Below are 17,833 nucleotides of genomic sequence, written 5' to 3'. Positions count from 1 at the left end.
TCTGAGTTCCTCAACTGTGCTTTCCATAGCAAGTTTTGTATGTCCTTTATCAAGCAGATTATTTACTTTTCATCCTGCTCTTTTCTCCAGAAGTGGCCCAGCGATCTGTTGTTTTATCAGTTTCTTAAACTGCTTCTTTTGTCAGAGCGGTAGCATCTGCTGTAATGTCCCCTCTGGCTCTACAGACCTCTCCATTCAGTAAAGCATTTTATTCTGTTCAATAGATTGCCATAAACTGTGAACAGTAGTCTGCGCCCTCCTCTGCAGAACGGCTAACAGTAATTTTCAACAATCTTACGAAAAGCAGAACCTCTCCAATATTTACTATGCTTACTGTCTCTTCTGTAATATTGATTGCTGTGTCTGCTTCTTTATCTCCTTTTGCCTTTTTCTTTACTACAAAATCCTGGTCTGCTTACTGCTTTGAATGTAGTGTTCTTAGGACTCATAGAGCCAGAGCCTCTCTGGCTCTTATGTAGAGAACACAGAATCACAGCGTGGTTGAGGTTGGAAGGGATTTAGCATTGGTGCAAGAGGATTAGGTCAGGGAATACTTTAGCAAACTAGAAATAATTAAGTCCATGGCCCCTGATGGGATGTACCCTTCAAATGCTGGTTGTTGAGGGAGTTGGCAGATGTAACTGTGAGGCCCCTCTCAGCAACCTTTGACCAATCACAGCAACTGTGGGCACTGCCCAAAAACCGGAGAAAGAAAATGTCACTTCTGTCTCCTATCTAGAAGGGTAAGATCCCTCTCCTACCTTTTCCTGTTACTTGGGATGTTGTAAACTATTCCTTGTAGAATAGAGTTATGTTCACTCAAGAAGCTCTCTTAATGTGATTTGAAAGGTTTTTCAGGTGGCGAAATAAACAATTTCCCATTTTCTTATGTGACAGATAAAGGCATATGATTCTGGTGAAAGTTAAATGACAATTTGACCAGTTCTGCTATACCATTATGTACCTTTCCCTGTTGAAATTCAGTAAAGAGAGCTGTGCAAAACATTTTTGATGTATTGATCTGGAGCACGAATAATATTTTTTGATAGTGAATATGTAAAAGGGTTATGTCTGTAATGCAAAACCTCAAAATTAGTTAGCCCAAATCCAATATTAGATATCTGAAATGTAAATATTGATGTAATTTAATGCAATACCCTGTATTCTTGATAGTTTTTTTTATCACTGTGACTTTACAAACCAAAGCTATTATGATGTAACTTTTATTTAGAGGAGATATTTTCACTGTTGTGTTCTGTATACTTATTTAGGTTGTTACCTCCAGACTTGCAGCATTTATGAAATAGCCCATTGATTTTGTATGGCACTTCTGAAATTATTCATTTTGCTTTGAAGCGGCAACAGCTGCTGGTAAATTGAAGAGCTGGGATTATACTTCGGATGTATTACCTGTATGTCAGAGAAGAGAAAGTTGTGTTTCTAGGTTTAACTTGTACACATGAAAATAAATTTATTCTGGTGATAACATTCTAAGTTTATGTTGTTTTGTGTGTATTAGTAGAAGATGACACATAACTCTCATTAAAAATTGGTATTTTGGAGTTCATGCCATTATATGGGTAAATGGATGAGCATATCCAAGAGAAGTTCACTGTAGCTTACTAAAGAGCTTAAATATAGTGTAGAAAAACTAAATAGTCCTAAAGTAACCTTAAATTTTAAATAAACTATCTTGAACCATAAAAACCAGAGTTAAAAAGAAAACTTCAGAAAACAAAGGTAACAGTTTTATAACTTGTACACATGATGTGTCAGAATTAGATACTCAAATCGTACTCCACTGAACACTGCTGTCCAGCAGTTTATTTAATGGAGACTAATGAGAAGAGATGATTGTGTCAAATGAAAACTGCTCAGTTGTTCAGATGTTTCACTTAGATAACAAATTTGTACTCAGTCATATTTTGTAAATTTTGGGGAGACCTCACCTTGATGCTGATCTGAGTGCTGTCAGAATATAGTATTACTTTTTACGCACATCATTTTTGTTCTGCATTTCTGTATGTGTAGCACAAGCAATACATTCACTTTGGCAGTATTAATGGAACCATGGTAATCACGGGAAAAGAGGCAGATAAATATTAAAGGTTAAGTTCCCTTAGTTCAATAAAGAGCTTTCACCTGCCACTAAATCCAACTATGGGTTTAAAATATGAGTATTAAGTTAAAGAAGGTGTTTATTCCTTGTAGTTCATATCATTCTAAGAAGGGTTCTTAGAAAAATAACTTAAATGAAAGGTTATTCAATTTCTTTGCCTTCTTATATTTCAGTGAGGAAATTATGCAGGTGATGCAACTAGATGAAAAATTAATAATTGGAGCGAATACAACCGAAAGACGATTTATGTATGTTTGTATTTCCGTTTTATTTATAAAGAAGAAATTCAAAAGAGAGGCAAGTTGTACACTCACCAGAGCTAGAATGATTAACCAATAATGCTGTGTTCTCTTTTAGAGCAATTATTCACTATTCAAAAAATACTCCGCACCATGTATTTGGCTTAAGGCACAAAAGTGGAATGGAGCTTGCTAGTTTTGGTGACTAAGTTGCCTTCCTAATATTTTTTTTTCTTTTAGTGCTTCTATTTATAAAACCTTTTCTGTTCATTATATTTCTTAATTATTTTCCAATTTAGAACATTATCAGTAGCAATGTAATAATTAGAGAGCTTAAAAAAATTGAATCATGCTCTTTATCCTGATTAAATTATTGCTTTGCTATATCATTGGAAAATCACTATTGGTCAAAGAGGAAAGGGACCTCACCTCAAACATGAAGTGACAGCAGTATCTGGAACAAGGAAAGCATATTTGATATTTCAGAAGAGTAGGAGATGCCAGGTGGCAAAGATGCTTTCATCTGTATTTTGCACTTCAGGGGGAAATTATTTCCTGCAAAACTTAGAAGGCTTTGATTCATTCTTCATTCTCAGTGAGAAAAAAATGTCAGCTTCTAGTAGCTATGGTTGATAAAGTGAGGCCTAGGTTCCCCTCTAATTCATACTTGGACATAATAACAGTATAAAAACAGTAATAAATGTTTGTGGTAACTTCAATTGCAGCTGTCTAAATCTATTAGCTAAATAGTTCATGCTTTAATTAAGATTTACTGCATGTATGTGATAAAACTGGATAACTCTAATTGCAGCATGTTCATGTGCTATCACACAGAGCAAGCCAGGTAAATAGCCATGATATTTGTTGCCTTGTGTAAAAGCAAAATTTCCTTTTTGTACAGAATTTATAGTGTTGTGGTTAGTTTTTGTATTCTTCAAAGACTGCAAAACAGTGCTGCAGCCCCTCAGCTACTGCTTCACTTATTTGTGCATATGGGTGTGATTCCTTCTGCTGTTTTATCCTCTCTCCTTTTTCTCTCACCTCCTTTATGTCTGTTCTGAGAGAGAAATATGTGTGAACCCCTTTCTGACCTGGAAGGTTCTTCTGCCTCTCTTCCCTGTCTCCCTTTCCACCTCTCTATAACGCTTTCCACTTTCCTACTATTGAAAATTCAACATTTTATACACTCAGGTTATGTGAATTTACTTCCTGTCTGGTCCTTGTATGGGGCCACAGTGTGGGTTTTTAACATCTAAAAACTGTGGTTCATAAGAATTTTATACTTATTATACCGCAAAACTATCTGCACTCAGCTAAATTGGGATCTATGATGCCATTGGCTGTCCATGTTTGGGTAACAATGCATAGTTCCAAAATCATTTGAGGACAAATAAGGAGAGGAGGGGATATGAAAATAATTTAATAAAGCATAATGTAACTGATTAGATGTCGACTATGTAACACTGACTATACAATTAAGTACTTATGCCTGCATCAAGAATGTCCTGGGAACTGAAAACGATGTAACATATTGGTCAATGAAGTCAGTAGTTGCTAAAAATCTTGTTCAATATACATGTTAAGTTGCTATTCATGCAGTTTCACATCTCTGTTCTTGCTGCTCCTCATCTGTATTCTAATTTTGACAGACATTGCCTCTCTTTCTCTCTGACCAGCTCATGATAGGGATGGAACTTACTTTGCTGCAGCCTTTCACAGCTGCCTTTGATCCTTCTGCTCCGTGGTGTCAGGAGGAATCCGAACTCACCTTTCTCTAATCACCAGAGCTAAGGCAGCAAAGTCTTCTGTCCCATCACCTCACCATTAGCTTTTGCTGTTAAGAAAACACTCTTCCTCCTCTATATGAGCACCGCTTCTCAGGTCATGAATGCTAGCTCCCTAACCATCTAAAGGTATTATTATTTTTTTTTAAATAAGATAGTGTAAAAAAATCACGTGTCTGCAAAAATGTACAACCTATACCTTCACCACAGCTATGCAGACTTTTTTTCTGACATAGATGATGTCAGAGAGACAAAGAATACTTGAGTACTGCTGTTGTCCTTTTGTTGGGGGTTATGTTTGTTCCTTCTTTCTCTAAAGAATTTTTTCCCCACAAGTTACCAAGGAGACCAAGTGTTGGATACTTGAGAGTACTTAACCGAAACAAAGAGGCAGACAAAGGTGGAAGGGGGAGATAACACAAGTAAAAGACAAAGCTTGAGGCAGCTGCGGGTTTTTCGGGTTTTTCTTTTTCCGTCGTTCAGTCGTTCAAGGAAAGAGAGAGGAAAGAAAGAACAGCTGTTGCTGGCTAGAAGAGTTTCACTGTGGCCAAAGGAATCCAGTCCTAGGAAATCTACTATCACCGGTTCGGCCTGAATTCTAAGTTTTCCCTGCTACCTGCGGGAGCTGGTCCAGGCTCTGCCTCGCCGTCGGCTTCTTCGGCGCTGCTCCTCTTGCTACAGTGTGACCCTGCACCCCCTGCGCTGCCGGAACATCCTGCCCCTGCCTGCCGGGACACTCTGCCATCCCAGCTACCAGCCCGGGACTTTTCCACTGTTTCAGCTTGGTGCTCTGAAAATCCTGCAGAGACACCGAAACCAAACTGCCCTGGGTTTTGTGAAACAAAGCCCTCAAGGTTCTTGGTACTGTTGTCGTTTATTATTAATGCTGTAGTTGTTTGGTGGGGGTCTTTTTGGTGTTTGTTTGCTTTGTAATACATACTAGTAAAGAACTGCTATTCCTATTTCCCAAATCTTTGCCAAAGAGCCTCTGATTGTAATTTTACCTGGCAGATACCTGTCTTCCCAAACCAAGACACCTTTGTAAGAATAATGTCTAGAAATGTGAATGTAATTTCTTATATGCATTTTTTATACCCTGAAATTGAACTTCTAGATTCTTCCCTAACTGTTAATGAAGGGCAGAAGACAATTATTTTCTTACAAGCTACATTGCTTCATATGTCTAGTTTAGTATAGATGACAGAGAATTCTTAATGACTGTTGAACTACATCAAAAGTATGGGGTTCTAGTCTATATCTGAGCCCCAGAGGTTCCTTATTAGTAAAAAGGTAAATGCTTGTTGCTTTGAGGCAGATATTACACATAAATCTGTTAGATAATAAATAGTGCCAATAAGATTTCCATTCAAGGTTAAACTTGTCACATATTTTACTAAAAGCTACTTTTATGAAAATACTTGCTTGAAGAGGTACCTTTGTATTTTTCCTTACATGGAAAAATAAACAGAGGGCCTCTGACAATTCTATTCTCTGTGTCCAAGTTAGTGTCTATCTGTATTTCTGAGAGAGTAATTCCCTGTCCATGGAGACAAAAGTAATGTAGAAATACCACAAAATATTCCTAATGTTAAGTTTAGACTTGTGCAGTTTCAGCCACATTAAACTATCATGTAAATATAAATTTTTAAGTGCTTATCAAAAATAGCTTATTCATGAGATACTAAAGCACTTGTCAATTTTTTACATTTCAACCAATACTTTTGTAGAGTGTAACAAAAAAAAGTGTTGGTCTGTACTCATGGCAAAATTTATGACTGAAGGATAAAAATTATAATTTTAATAGCCAATGAAGGCAGAAATTGGGGAATTCACCATATTTGTGATCTGTATATATTAACTCCAATTGCATATATATTTTCTAGATTAATTCTTCAGCAGCTTATGTGTAGCTATCATTAAAGCCATCTTGCACTTTTTCCTTCATAGAGTGTATACATTAATTGTGGCATAGCATGTTTTTCACTCCTGCTTTGGTGTTGTGTTCCTCCTTTACAGTATCAAGAGAACTGTCTTGCTCCAAAATATCTTTTCAAGCTGCACTTTACAACCAAAGCATATTTAGATGGAGCTACTGCCTTAAAATGCTATGTCAGCAAACCCACTGAGTGTAATTCTTACCCTTAGTTGTGAGGTAGTTGTTTGTTCATTGATTTTTGGTTTTGTTTTTTTAATCAGCAGGCATACTGATACATTTTTTGTAACCCCAAATGTCAATACTACCTCTCCTTTTGCCTAACTAAAACACCACACACGGTGTATAGAAATAGTGGGTTAACAAATATGTTTCTGGTCACACAGCCACATAGCCAAGATTGAAGCTATCCTGTTAGGCTTATGTTGGGAGGAATGGGTTAAAGCTTGGAGGACTGTTGAGAAGGATTGTAAATCACTCAAGTGACCTTGCAGTTGGAAATAACTCTTGATAAGCCTCTGAGAACCACAGTCCAGTGATCCTCTAGCAGGAATCACCCCTGCTTGTGTACCTCTGTGTCCTGGGTTGTAGTATAGGATGTGCACAAAGTATTCTATCACCATCTTCATGAACTGTTGAATCCAGGTGGGGCAGTGTTTTCCCAGACCCCCTCCCTCCGGGCCATTATCTTCTGTTAATGGCCCATCAAATGCCTTGCCCATGACTCATAGATAACTCCCTCCGGGAGCTATCTCTGTTTAATGGGCCATCAAGGACCCCCTGCATGACTCATCATCCCATTGTGAGATGCTCCGCCCAGGGGGAGGAATCAAGCATTCTCACCTGGATATAATCTGAGGTTTGGGACCATACAGGGGGCCTTTACCCACTGGATTCCCAGAGAACCAGAGCTACCAGACCTTTCTACAGGATCACTGCTTCAGGAAGACCACCTCATCTAGACTGCTTCCATCACTCCGCTCAGGTTGTATTCTGACTCTGTCAGTGGTCTTTTGTATTATTGCATCTATTTTATTTTACTTTCTTTCCTTTCTTCCTATTAAATTGTATCTCTGACTTGGAGCCTCTCATTTGTTTTGCTTTCAAACCACTACACTCTGCGTGGTGCTGCTTTGGGGATCCCCTCTTTAGCAAGGTAAATGGAAATAAATTTATTGGTTTTGTTCTAACTGCAAGTAGCTTTTCTGGCTGCCTGCCTGTGTCAACTCACAGTTTGAAATAACACCTGTAACATCTTTAAATCTTAAGTAACTTCATACAATTAAATAAGTATCTGTCCCATCAGAAGTGCGGCATATGTCATGCTTTATAAATACATGAGTCAGGGTCCTCATGTTGCAGTATTTTAAATCCTTCATCTCATTTTTACTGCATGAATTTCAGGTGTTTGTGTGTTGAATTTGTGATGTTATTTTCCGTTCAGTCTCAAAAAGTCCTGGCACAATTCTTCGGGCAGACCACATCCTTACTGACCTGTTTAACTTAGCATCAGCAGCAAAGTTGCTCATCTCAGTCTTTACAGGGTTCCCTTTTTTTTTTTTTCCCTAGGGTTATATTTAGGAATGTACTAGATAGCCCAGGTCCCAGCACTGATCTCTGAAGAACTGTAGTGGCAAGTCTCCTCCATTCCAGGAGTTAACCATTAACTCATACTCTCTTCTCCCATTTCCTTCCCATCTGTTAATTATTTATCAAGCCTAAGAGTGAAGTTCTGATTTTAGGCTTAAGCCTTCTTTTAAGGCTTAAAATTTCTTTCAAAATAGGTCTGCTTTAGGAGACTTGGTGAGAAGCCTTTTGAAAATCCCATAGACTCTATTAACGAGATCCTCATTGCTTAGTGATCCTTTTAAAGGCTTTAAAAGGTTTCCCTGTGCTAATAAACAAAGCCAAAGTTTGCAGTACATTTTAAAAATGTGTATGATGAGGCAAGTACCAGGTGATTACTGTGCATGGTATGTAATCCAAAAACAGTGTTTAGACATTTGGGTCACTAAGCTATGTTAATTACTCCTAATAAAAGGCTTTATGTCTCAACTAAGGCTCTACCATCTGGATTAATTAATTTTTCAAGGTATGTAGTGATAACTGTGTGACAAATACATAGCTTATGAACTGTAGGGGCTTATTATTATTTGGAGGCATTCTGAAAATATGTTATGAAAATATGAGAAACACTTCAAATACATATAAACTTCGGTATCCAAAATAATGCAAACAGGACCATTTAACTAAATATATGAATTAATTATTTTCCAGTGTCTTTAATTCTAAAAGCACTTTGATCTATCCAATTGTGCTGGTGATTATTTTTCTTAGGTCAAAATTCTTTTACTCAAGATATTAGGAAGACACTACTGTAAAGGCATTTTGGGAGATAAGCTTAGAACTTATTTTTTTTAAGAACACCTTTTTATTGAATTAAGGAATAACCCTTTATTTTAAACCCATTTTTATTTACATTGCATTTGTACAGTTCATTTCCAGAGTCCACAATTAATAACTTGTGAGCATTTGAAGGTTTTATTAAAATTTATACCTTAAAAACATTCACTGTTTGGAGTTTTAAACGTTGTAAAAGAAGAGACTGAAACATTACCATAAACAAGTTGATCGCTTATACTGACAATGTAAATAAAACTCTTACTGCATTAATGCTGTTTTGTACTGCAGATTTTGTGGTGAATATAGTAAGTCTACATTTTCAATTCATTCTTTGCAGAAGACAATGTTGCAGCACACCAGATTTCTCCTTCAGCTTCTGAACCTGATAAATGATGGGAGAAGTGTTGGTTTGTCCAAACAGACTGCTCAGTACCTTGGGTTTCCCCATCACTGGGCTGGCTCTGTGCCTGGCACTGCCCAAGCACCAGCATAGGCTGGGACTGAAGCACCGCTCTGTGGAGAAGGACCTGGGCGTGGACAACAAGCTGTTCATGAACCAGCAGTTCAACTTGGCCTCCTGTGACCAAGAAGGCATACGGAATTCTGCAGTGTGTTAGGAAGAGCATTTCCAGCAGGCTGAGGGAGGTCATCCTGCCCCTCTACTCAGCCCTGGTAGGGTCACACCCTGGAGTGCTGTGTCCAGTTCTGGGGTCCACAGTACAAGAGAGGCATGGAGCTCCTGAAGGAGGTGCACTGGAGGGCAACAAGGATGATTAGGGGACTGAAGCATCCCTCTTAACAGAAATGGCTGAGGAAGCTGCACCTGTTCCACCGCGAGAAGAGATGGCTGAGAGGGGACCTTATCAATGTCTGTAAGTACCTAAAGGGAAGGTGTCAAGAGGATGGAGCCAGGCTCTCCTCAGTGGTGCCGAGCAATAGGACAAGGGGCAATGGGCAGAAACTGATGCAAAGTGAGTTCCACCTGAATATGAAGAATACCTTTCTTTCTGTGCGAGTCACGACGCATTGGAACAGATTGTGGAGTCTCCCTCACCAGAGATATTCAAGAACTGTCTGGATGCAATCCTATGCGATGTGCTCTAGAATGACTGTCCCTAAGCACCTGAGCAGGAAGGTTGGAACAAATGAATGACCCTCTGCGGTCCCTTCCAACCTGACCCATTCTGTCATGCTGTGAGTCACGGCGCCCAGCTCTCCTGCGAGGCCCAGGCGCGCCCTGCCGGCACCCGCACCTCTGGCGCACCGCGATTTCGGGAAAGCTCCCGCCGCTCCTGGCCGGGGCGGTCCCGCCACTCCCGGCTGGCCGGTCGGCCGGAAGCTCCCGCCTCCCCGGACGAAGGCCGTCGGCCCGCCGCAGGTGAGGCCACCGGGGCGCTGCAGGTGTTGGGCGGCTGCTCCCGGGCCAGTGGGTGCTCTCCGCCCGGCTCGTCCTTCTCCGGCGCCGGCTGCCCTTGGGACCCCGCGGCAGTTCTCTCCCGTCGGGTGAGCCAAGCGGGGCCGGGGAGCGCCCGGGCCCGGGCTGAGCGCCGGCCATGTCGCGGAGCTCGCAGGGCGGGCGGCCCGGCGGGTCCCTGCTGCCCCGCGGGGCCAGCTCCGGCTCCACCGCCGCCCCGCTGCCGCCGCCCCCGCTGCCCCTGCAGCCCCCCTTCGGCCCCGGCGGGGCCAGTCCGGGCCCCAGCGGGCTGGCAGAGCTCAAGCCAGTTCGGCGGTTCATTCCGGACTCGTGGAAGAACTTCTTCAAAGGGAGACGCCACCCCGGCTCCAGCTGGGAGAGCACGGCCTCAGACATCAGGTACATCTCGGACGGGGTCGAGTGCTCGCCGCCTGCCTCTCCCGCCCCGCTGCAGCCGGGGACCAAAGTGGTGCCTGGCTCCTACACGGACCCATTCGGGGGGTCGGGCGGGAGCTACAACTCTCGGAAGGAGGCCGAGGCCATGCTGCCGTCCGGAGACCCGTTGGACTCGCTGGAGCGCCGCGCCGGCACTGGGCAGACGTACAGCGAGCGGGTGGAGGAGTACCACCAGCGGTACGCCTACATGAAGTCCTGGGCAGGGCTGCTCAGGATCCTCGGCGTGGCCGAACTGCTTCTCGGTGCCGCCGTCTTCGCCTGTGTCACCGCCTACGTGCACAAGGACAACGAGTGGTACAACATGTTCGGGTTCTCGCAGCCCTATGGTTACGGGGCGGGCAGCGCCTATGGGGGATACTCCTACAGCGGGCCCAAAACGCCTTTCATCCTGGTGGTGGCGGGAATGGCGTGGATCGTCACCATAGTGCTGCTCGTGCTGGGCATGTCCATGTACTACCGAACTATCCTCCTCGATTCCAGCTGGTGGCCTCTGACCGAGTTTGGGATCAATGTGGCCTTATTCTTCCTGTACATTTCGGCTGCCATAGTGTACGTAAACGATACCAACCGAGGTGGGCTCTGCTATTATCAGTTGTTTAAGACGCCGATAAATGCGGCTTTTTGCCGTGTGGAGGGCGGTCAGACTGCAGCAATCATCTTCTTGTTTGTCACGGTGATCATCTATCTGATTAGTGCAATGGTTTCCCTAAAGTTGTGGAGGCACGAAGCGGCCAGGAGGCGCAGGGAATTAATGGAACAGGAGGTAAGTCATTAGTTATCGTTTTCTGTCTAGCGGGTACCACACGATGGGGAGCAGCTGTAAGATGGTACCATGGCGTAGACAGTCAAATCAAGTGTCTTCTCTGTAGCAGCAGATCCATAGCCCCGAGGCTGGATTTTACCCAGTCTTACAGTATTAGAAACTGCCAAATGAAAGGCCTTTTTTAGGTGTCAGATCCAAAGTTCTGGACCCTTTTTTTTTTAATGTTCACCCTGGGTAAGGACCTGGCTCTGTTCCCTTCGTAATACTGGGCTCTCTTCTTGAGTCAGCTGATGAACTACTTCCTAGTGTGTATTTTTCAAACAAAGGAGGAAACGAACAATGTTCATCTGTTCAGCAGGGTTAGGTGGCTTAAGGCCACCTAGCATTTATTTGAAAACTGTGGGTTCAGCACTTCAAGTGCTAGTGTGAATAAACCTAAGAATGTGAAATACTTATTTTTACTTTGCAAGCAAAACTCCAAGCAACTTCTTTAGGCCTTTTCAGCATTCCTCACAATAGTTATCAGCAAATATTAGTAGGAACAGCCTTGGCTAGATTTTGATGTCTCAAATTTCAGTCAGCCACATCTTTTTCATGTCAGATATTTTGCCTGTCTACTGGCCTTGCCCATACTAGAAGCATTCAGTATTTGCCTCGTTAATGATAAACTAGAACAGTAGAAATTTAACACTCTAACCTAGAGAGTTCAAAGTAATTTGTGTAAAACTTCCTCCATTTGAAAATACCACCAAAAAGCCCTTTAAAAATGATTAAGACTTAATATAGCATGAAATTTAATACATGTGAAACGTATATAAACCTAACTTAGAGAGGGGTCAGCCTTTTAAGTGATTTTGGAAGGAGAGAGTTTAAAGTTGCATTTCCTCTGCTCTGTGACTGCAGTTTGATTTGCAGGATTTTCATTTAATAGTGGTTTCCAGTACACCATCTGGCATAAAATTGAGACTTTTGAAAACTAATTATACTTTTTCAATAAAAGTTTTTTAACCAACTGATACTATGTCCTGCAAGGATGAGGTGATTGCTGGAGTTACACACAAGGTGTTCATTCTTCCCTGTTACTATCAAGTTCTTTTAGTCTAGTTACTAAACATATCTAAAGGGAATACTTTAATGATAGAGGTTAGACTCTGGAGAGTGCTGTGCAAAACAGCTGCAGGTTGAGCTACCAGTTAGTGCACTGTTGTGTGTTCTAGGCAATGAATTAGGTACATCTCAGACTGTTAGTAGTTAACATGGGCTGGAATGTGAAATAATAATAAAGGAGCTTGAGAAATGGATGGAGTATTTCCTGCAAGCTGTTCCCTACAGCTGTGCTCTCGGAAATCCTGTTGTTGTGGGGTTTGGGTGGTGGTTTTCCTTAAACAGCAAGTCTTTACATTAGTGGATCTGAAAATATTCCTTATCCTAAATTTCATCGTAGCTAAATATAAATGTAATTTTCTGTACAGTGTGATTTTGAAAATGTTTAAATTTTTTGGAGTCTGTGTTTTTGCATACTATTTTTGCTGAACGTGAAACTTAGCTCTTTCCCCCCTTTTTTTTTTTGATAGATGAAAACACAATCCTCTTTTCCAGAAAAGAAGGTAGGAAATAGGTATTTATTTTTCTATTTACTGGTAATTCTAAATGGTTTTCTTTTCCTTGTGACTATTTTTTTTTTTTTTTACCTCGAAGAGATTAGGTTTAGTTCTTTAAATTAGTTTGGGCAGCAGTCTCCCGCCTAGAAGATTCAAAAGGAGCTTGTAAAAGAACTTACTCCTAGTTAGGCTAGGTTATAAAATCTATAAAACTGTAATATAGCAGATGTGATGGCTGCTTCTCTGTGCGCTCTTACCCTTTCCTATGAGGTGGCAAGTTCTGTGGTATTCATCACAGAGTTTGGCAGACATGACTAAAACAGCAGGTTGTCTTATGCATGATAGGTTTGGGACTTGCTTTCTTCCTGACTGTGTGCGTAATTTGCAGGAGAGCCAGCAGAAGCACAGTGTAGGTGTCCTGTGGGTTGAGCTGCTTCCTTGGTTTCTGAGACTGCTCCAAAGACCCCCCTGCCAGTTTTAAAGCATCAGCAATGTTAGTGTTTCAGCCATGCAAAGTGTCATTGCATACACTGCAAAGATTGTATAGGGTTTCCAGAGAAACTATAATGTATTAATTTTGGTCTTAAATGTCTCCTGTTAGACACTCTGAATTTTTCTACCACTGTTTTCTCTGTTGATTCAGTACTGGATCAACAGTTTGTTTGTGTTCTAACAAGATCCACATGTTTTTACTTCTGGATCAAGGGATGAATTGTGCAGTAGGAAACAAGGAGAAAAGGGAGCTCCAAAGAACTGAATGATTCCAGTTCATTCACAAATTAAATGAATACTGAAGGAAACTTCCTTGCACTGTTTTTTTAAGATATGCAAACAAATCTTTCCAAACCTCCAGAAGTATTTATCTGTACTGCTGTTAGGACAAACTGAAGAAAAATGCTGTGTGAGAAGCATTACTGTAACCCATTAAACTGCTTTTCTAATTACAATAAGAATTGTAAGAAATGCCTGTGATTTACTTCTACTGCTGCTCAATACATGTATCTCCATCTTGAAGTTGCGTATTTTGTGATTTATCTACAAGTGATTTCATTAAGAAAAAAAATCTTTCCTTTATAAAACAGTATGAAGGTGATGACAGACCAAGAGAAGAAGTCACTTACAGGCAGCTCAAATCACTGGAAGGAAAACCAGAGCTACTTAATGGTCATATACCTGCAGGCCACATTCCTAAACCTATAGTGATGCCAGACTACTTAGTGTAAGTGACTTGATTTTGATGGACCAGCTTACTGGAGGATACTTGAATAATGTTTTTCACTCTGCATTTCTCCTATATACACTTCACTTGTGGTTTCTCTTCCATTCCACGTGCTATGGGAATTCATCATTGTGTGTTAAGTTAACATTAAATAGTAGAGAAGATGGGGCTGGTATCAGTGGCATAAGACCAGTAATTATAAATAAGGAGTCTTAATTAAAAAATCAAACACACACAAACTTCAAATGTTGAAGCAGAATGTTATAACCTAGCAAGCACAATAACTGCCAAAGGAACAGAAGACCACTATGGAGATATTAGAGGAGAAAACCAAAATACATGGGAAATTGCCTTTTTAGGGCCTGAAATTTTACTACTCTTGTACTTTCTAAGGGCTGAATTTGTAACGTGCTCCCTTTTAAAGGGTAGACCTTTCCAAGTCTGATACAATAAGTTAATTTTTATACCATTGGCTATGGGCATAATAGAAACAAGGAGGTTTCACCTGAATATTAGGAAAATATTTTTCTCTGTGAGAGTTTGCACAGGTTTCTATGAGTGACTGAGTCTCCATGCTTGGAGATATCAAAAGATGTCTGGACACAGCCCTGGTTTAAGTGTTCCTGATTGTGCAGGAGGTCAGACCAGATAACCTCCAGATGTCTCTTACAACCTCAACTATACTGTGATTCTCGATTTCAATGCTTTACAGACATGCAGGTTATGAGATTAGGAAAACTTACAGAAATACACTGTCAAGGTGAAGAGGCTTAATGTTGTTATTAAGTTGTATCTCTAAAACTAATTTTTAACTTCCCCCCCCCCCCCCCCCCCAGGAAATACCCTGTAATTCAAACAAATGAAATGAGAGACCGGTACAAAGCGGTATTCAATGATCAGTTTGCTGAGTATAAAGAACTGTCTCTGGAAGTTCATGCTGTATTAAAAAAGTTTGATGAGCTGGATGCATTGCTGAAACAGCTTCCACACCATCCTGAAAGCATATATGTAAGTACCTGTGAAATGGGCTCACGTAAAAGAGTTGTATTAGGTGGTATTACGCAGTTTCCAACTGTCTTCAGCTAGGGCACAAGGTTTTCTAATGCTGGCTTGTGACCTGGTGTGAGAGGAAGTTTCCCCATATGTTACATCATCTCTGGGCATTAATTAGGGGTACCAGGCTCCAGTTAAGAGGTATACATGGTTTTCTGGGGGTTTTTGTTCCTTTGTTTCATTCTAGTAGCTTTTAAGTTCTAGTCAGTCACAGTTGATGTATTTTCATTATTTCTCAAATACAAGATTTACATCCAAAATATTGTAATGATCACATGAGAATTCTGATGAGTATTTTGTAGAATTTACATTTGGAGCACACTCAAAGCTTAAAAATTTGTGGTTTCTCATTAGGAGCAGGAAAGGATATCAAAAGTTCTGCAAGAATACAAGAAGAAGAAAAACGTAAGTGGTTTTAGATTTACATTACTATTGAATCTAATGACTAGCAAGGAGGGTGTAAATAGCCAGTACTTCTGACACTAGGCAGATTTCAGTATGTTGGGGAACCTCAGGTATCTGTAGTGCTTTGTGTATTTTGTCATCTAAAACTTTGGCAAAGTTAGGACACAACCCATACACTCATGCCAACAAGCATTTTTAAGAATAATGATACTAGTAGCCACATGTCAGAAAAAACCCCAAACCACAACCCAAGAGTTGAGCATTTCTATCTTCTGAGAGTATACTTCATCTCTAAACATTCTGCACTCAGAAGATCAGTTCAGTTACATTCACTGACTGACACAGCCAATGGATAAAAACAGAAAACATCGTCTTACCCTTGAAAAGAAGTTTTGTATTTTTTGAGGCATGGAATGTAGACAGTCTCTAAAAGTAATTTTCAGTGTAATCCAAGAGGTTTCTCTTTGTAATTTATAAATGCAGGCAGCAAATGTGTATCGGTGTTCCATTAAAAACATTATGCATTACAAATACAGTTTTTTTCTTCCATGGAATTCAGAGTTTGTGCCCATTTTAGTTTAACTTCATTGCGGTTTTTCTGGTGGGGGGGGGAAGGATTTATTGCACAAACAACAAATACATGTATTAAATCTAAATTATGTTGAAGGATGTAATTTATGCAGATTTCTGTTTTTAAACACCTCTTTTTACTAACTACAGCATATAAAGGCTGAACATTTTCTTCTGGCCTTTTATGAAGGAAGGGGAAACAGGAAATAAAAAAGGGCCAGGGAAAAAGAATGTGATTTTTTGAGAATATTTACATACTGTCCTTTTAGTCAAGAACAAAATCGGTAATAGACTATATTTGGAAGAGTCTGAAAGCCTAATATATTAATGTAAAGGTTTTTGTATTTTTGGCAGGATCCTGCATTTCTCGAGAAAAAGGAGCGTTGTGAATATCTGAAGAATAAGCTTTCTCACATAAAACAACGAATTCAGGACTATGATAAAGTTATGAATTGGAATGTAGAAACTTAGCAATGCCTTCACTTCATGGATACTACTTTCTGTTTTTAAAATAGATACATGTATTTTAACCTATTTATTTATCCTTTAGACAGTACACTTATGGGGATTACTTAATCACTATCATGTATTTGGATGTTGTACATTACTGATAGGCTTTGTATACAGATTCAATTGTAATTGAAGTTGTAAGTTAGGAAAACTCTGCCAACATTCTGCTTTCATTAGTGCAAATCCTGGCCTCCTAAATATGAGTACTTTATTTGAAAATACTTCATTTGCAAACTTGAAAAGCCTACCAGCGAAAGCAGTTTCCAAATACCTTGTGGAAACTTTGCACAGAAATGCTGTTAACAATTTTGGATTTTATTTATATGTGACATCTTAATAATATCAGAAAGACCTGAGCAGTTCTTTCTTTGTGGGGTTTGATGCACTGCCTAAGTGTATTGAATAATTTGAGCAATTCAGAAGCTAGTTTAATAAGATTTTTTCTTTTTGTATTGTATTTCCAAATGCTGTACGTTATACCAGAAATCATCTTGAATTTTGCCTAACAAGAAAGAAAAATAGTTTCTTACTTAAGCAGCTGGGCGAGGGGGACTTGGGTTTGGTTTTTGTATTGCCCTCTTCAGAGATGATGCAACAAATCTATACTTGGTCTTAAAGGAATAGAGGTAGAGGAGGAGACACACTAATGTTCCATTAGTGTTGCTGTAGGTCAGTGTGATGTGCCTACCTTCTGGATCGTGGTATTAGGGGTACATGTGTTTAAGGACTTCACTCTTCATCAGCAAGTAACAGGACTTTTTGTCTGTGCAGCAGCTGTTAGTGAACTTGGCATTCGGAGAGTAAGTACAGCAAAATGAATTCTCATTCAAAGCATAAATTGTTAGTATCCTCTTCTGAGGCCAGGTAAAATGTATTAAAAGATGTACTTTCCAGAGCATATTTGCATAAATTCTTTATATATTTTTATATTTTCTTGGGGATATTTTGCTGGGGATAGGTTTGTACATGCAAGTATTTTCATAAGCCAGTAAATTTTCTCTTTGTATCCTTCTTCATATCTTCATTTACTTTTTAAACTTTTTTTTACTTACTAGAATTGTTGGAAGCATTGATAGTTTTTTTACAGTTTTCTCAGACTGCAATTTGTCTGTTCTGAAATATGTTTTTTAATATAAAAAAACTTCACCAATGCAACCTCTTGCTTATAAAGACAATTTGTTTGAAAAAGGTGCTCTGATTATAGTTATTGCAAATATTTGTTAGTGATTTGGCTTTTTTCTTTGAAAGAAAGTTTTTAACTTCTGCATCAATTAAAAGGATCAACATCAGGAAAGTAATTTCCAGTTTAGTATTGGTCATGGTACTCTGCTTTTTACTGCTGGAAATATATTAATATACCTCAC

At 39.9% G+C, this 17,833-nt stretch overlaps 1 protein-coding gene across 1 annotated transcript; it reads left to right on the top strand.

Moving 5' to 3' along the window:
- Window positions 1-10,031: 10,031 nt before the first annotated feature.
- Window positions 10,032-17,767, top strand: MARVELD2 (MARVEL domain containing 2). Its single transcript, XM_066181525.1, has 6 exons — window positions 10,032-11,111; window positions 12,686-12,718; window positions 13,795-13,931; window positions 14,768-14,939; window positions 15,339-15,389; window positions 16,314-17,767. The coding sequence occupies exons 1-6, from the start codon at window positions 10,032-10,034 to the stop codon at window positions 16,428-16,430; spliced, it is 1,590 nt and encodes a 529-aa protein (XP_066037622.1). The 3' UTR covers window positions 16,431-17,767.
- The last annotated feature ends 66 nt before the right edge of the window (window positions 17,768-17,833 follow it).

This window comes from Chamaea fasciata, unplaced genomic scaffold (assembly GCF_029207755.1).
Source record: "Chamaea fasciata isolate MVZ Bird 193981 ecotype frontalis unplaced genomic scaffold, bChaFas1.0.hap1 SCAF_4, whole genome shotgun sequence".
Lineage (NCBI taxonomy): Eukaryota > Metazoa > Chordata > Aves > Passeriformes > Sylviidae > Chamaea > Chamaea fasciata.
This window is presented reverse-complemented; position numbering and strand designations above follow the sequence as displayed.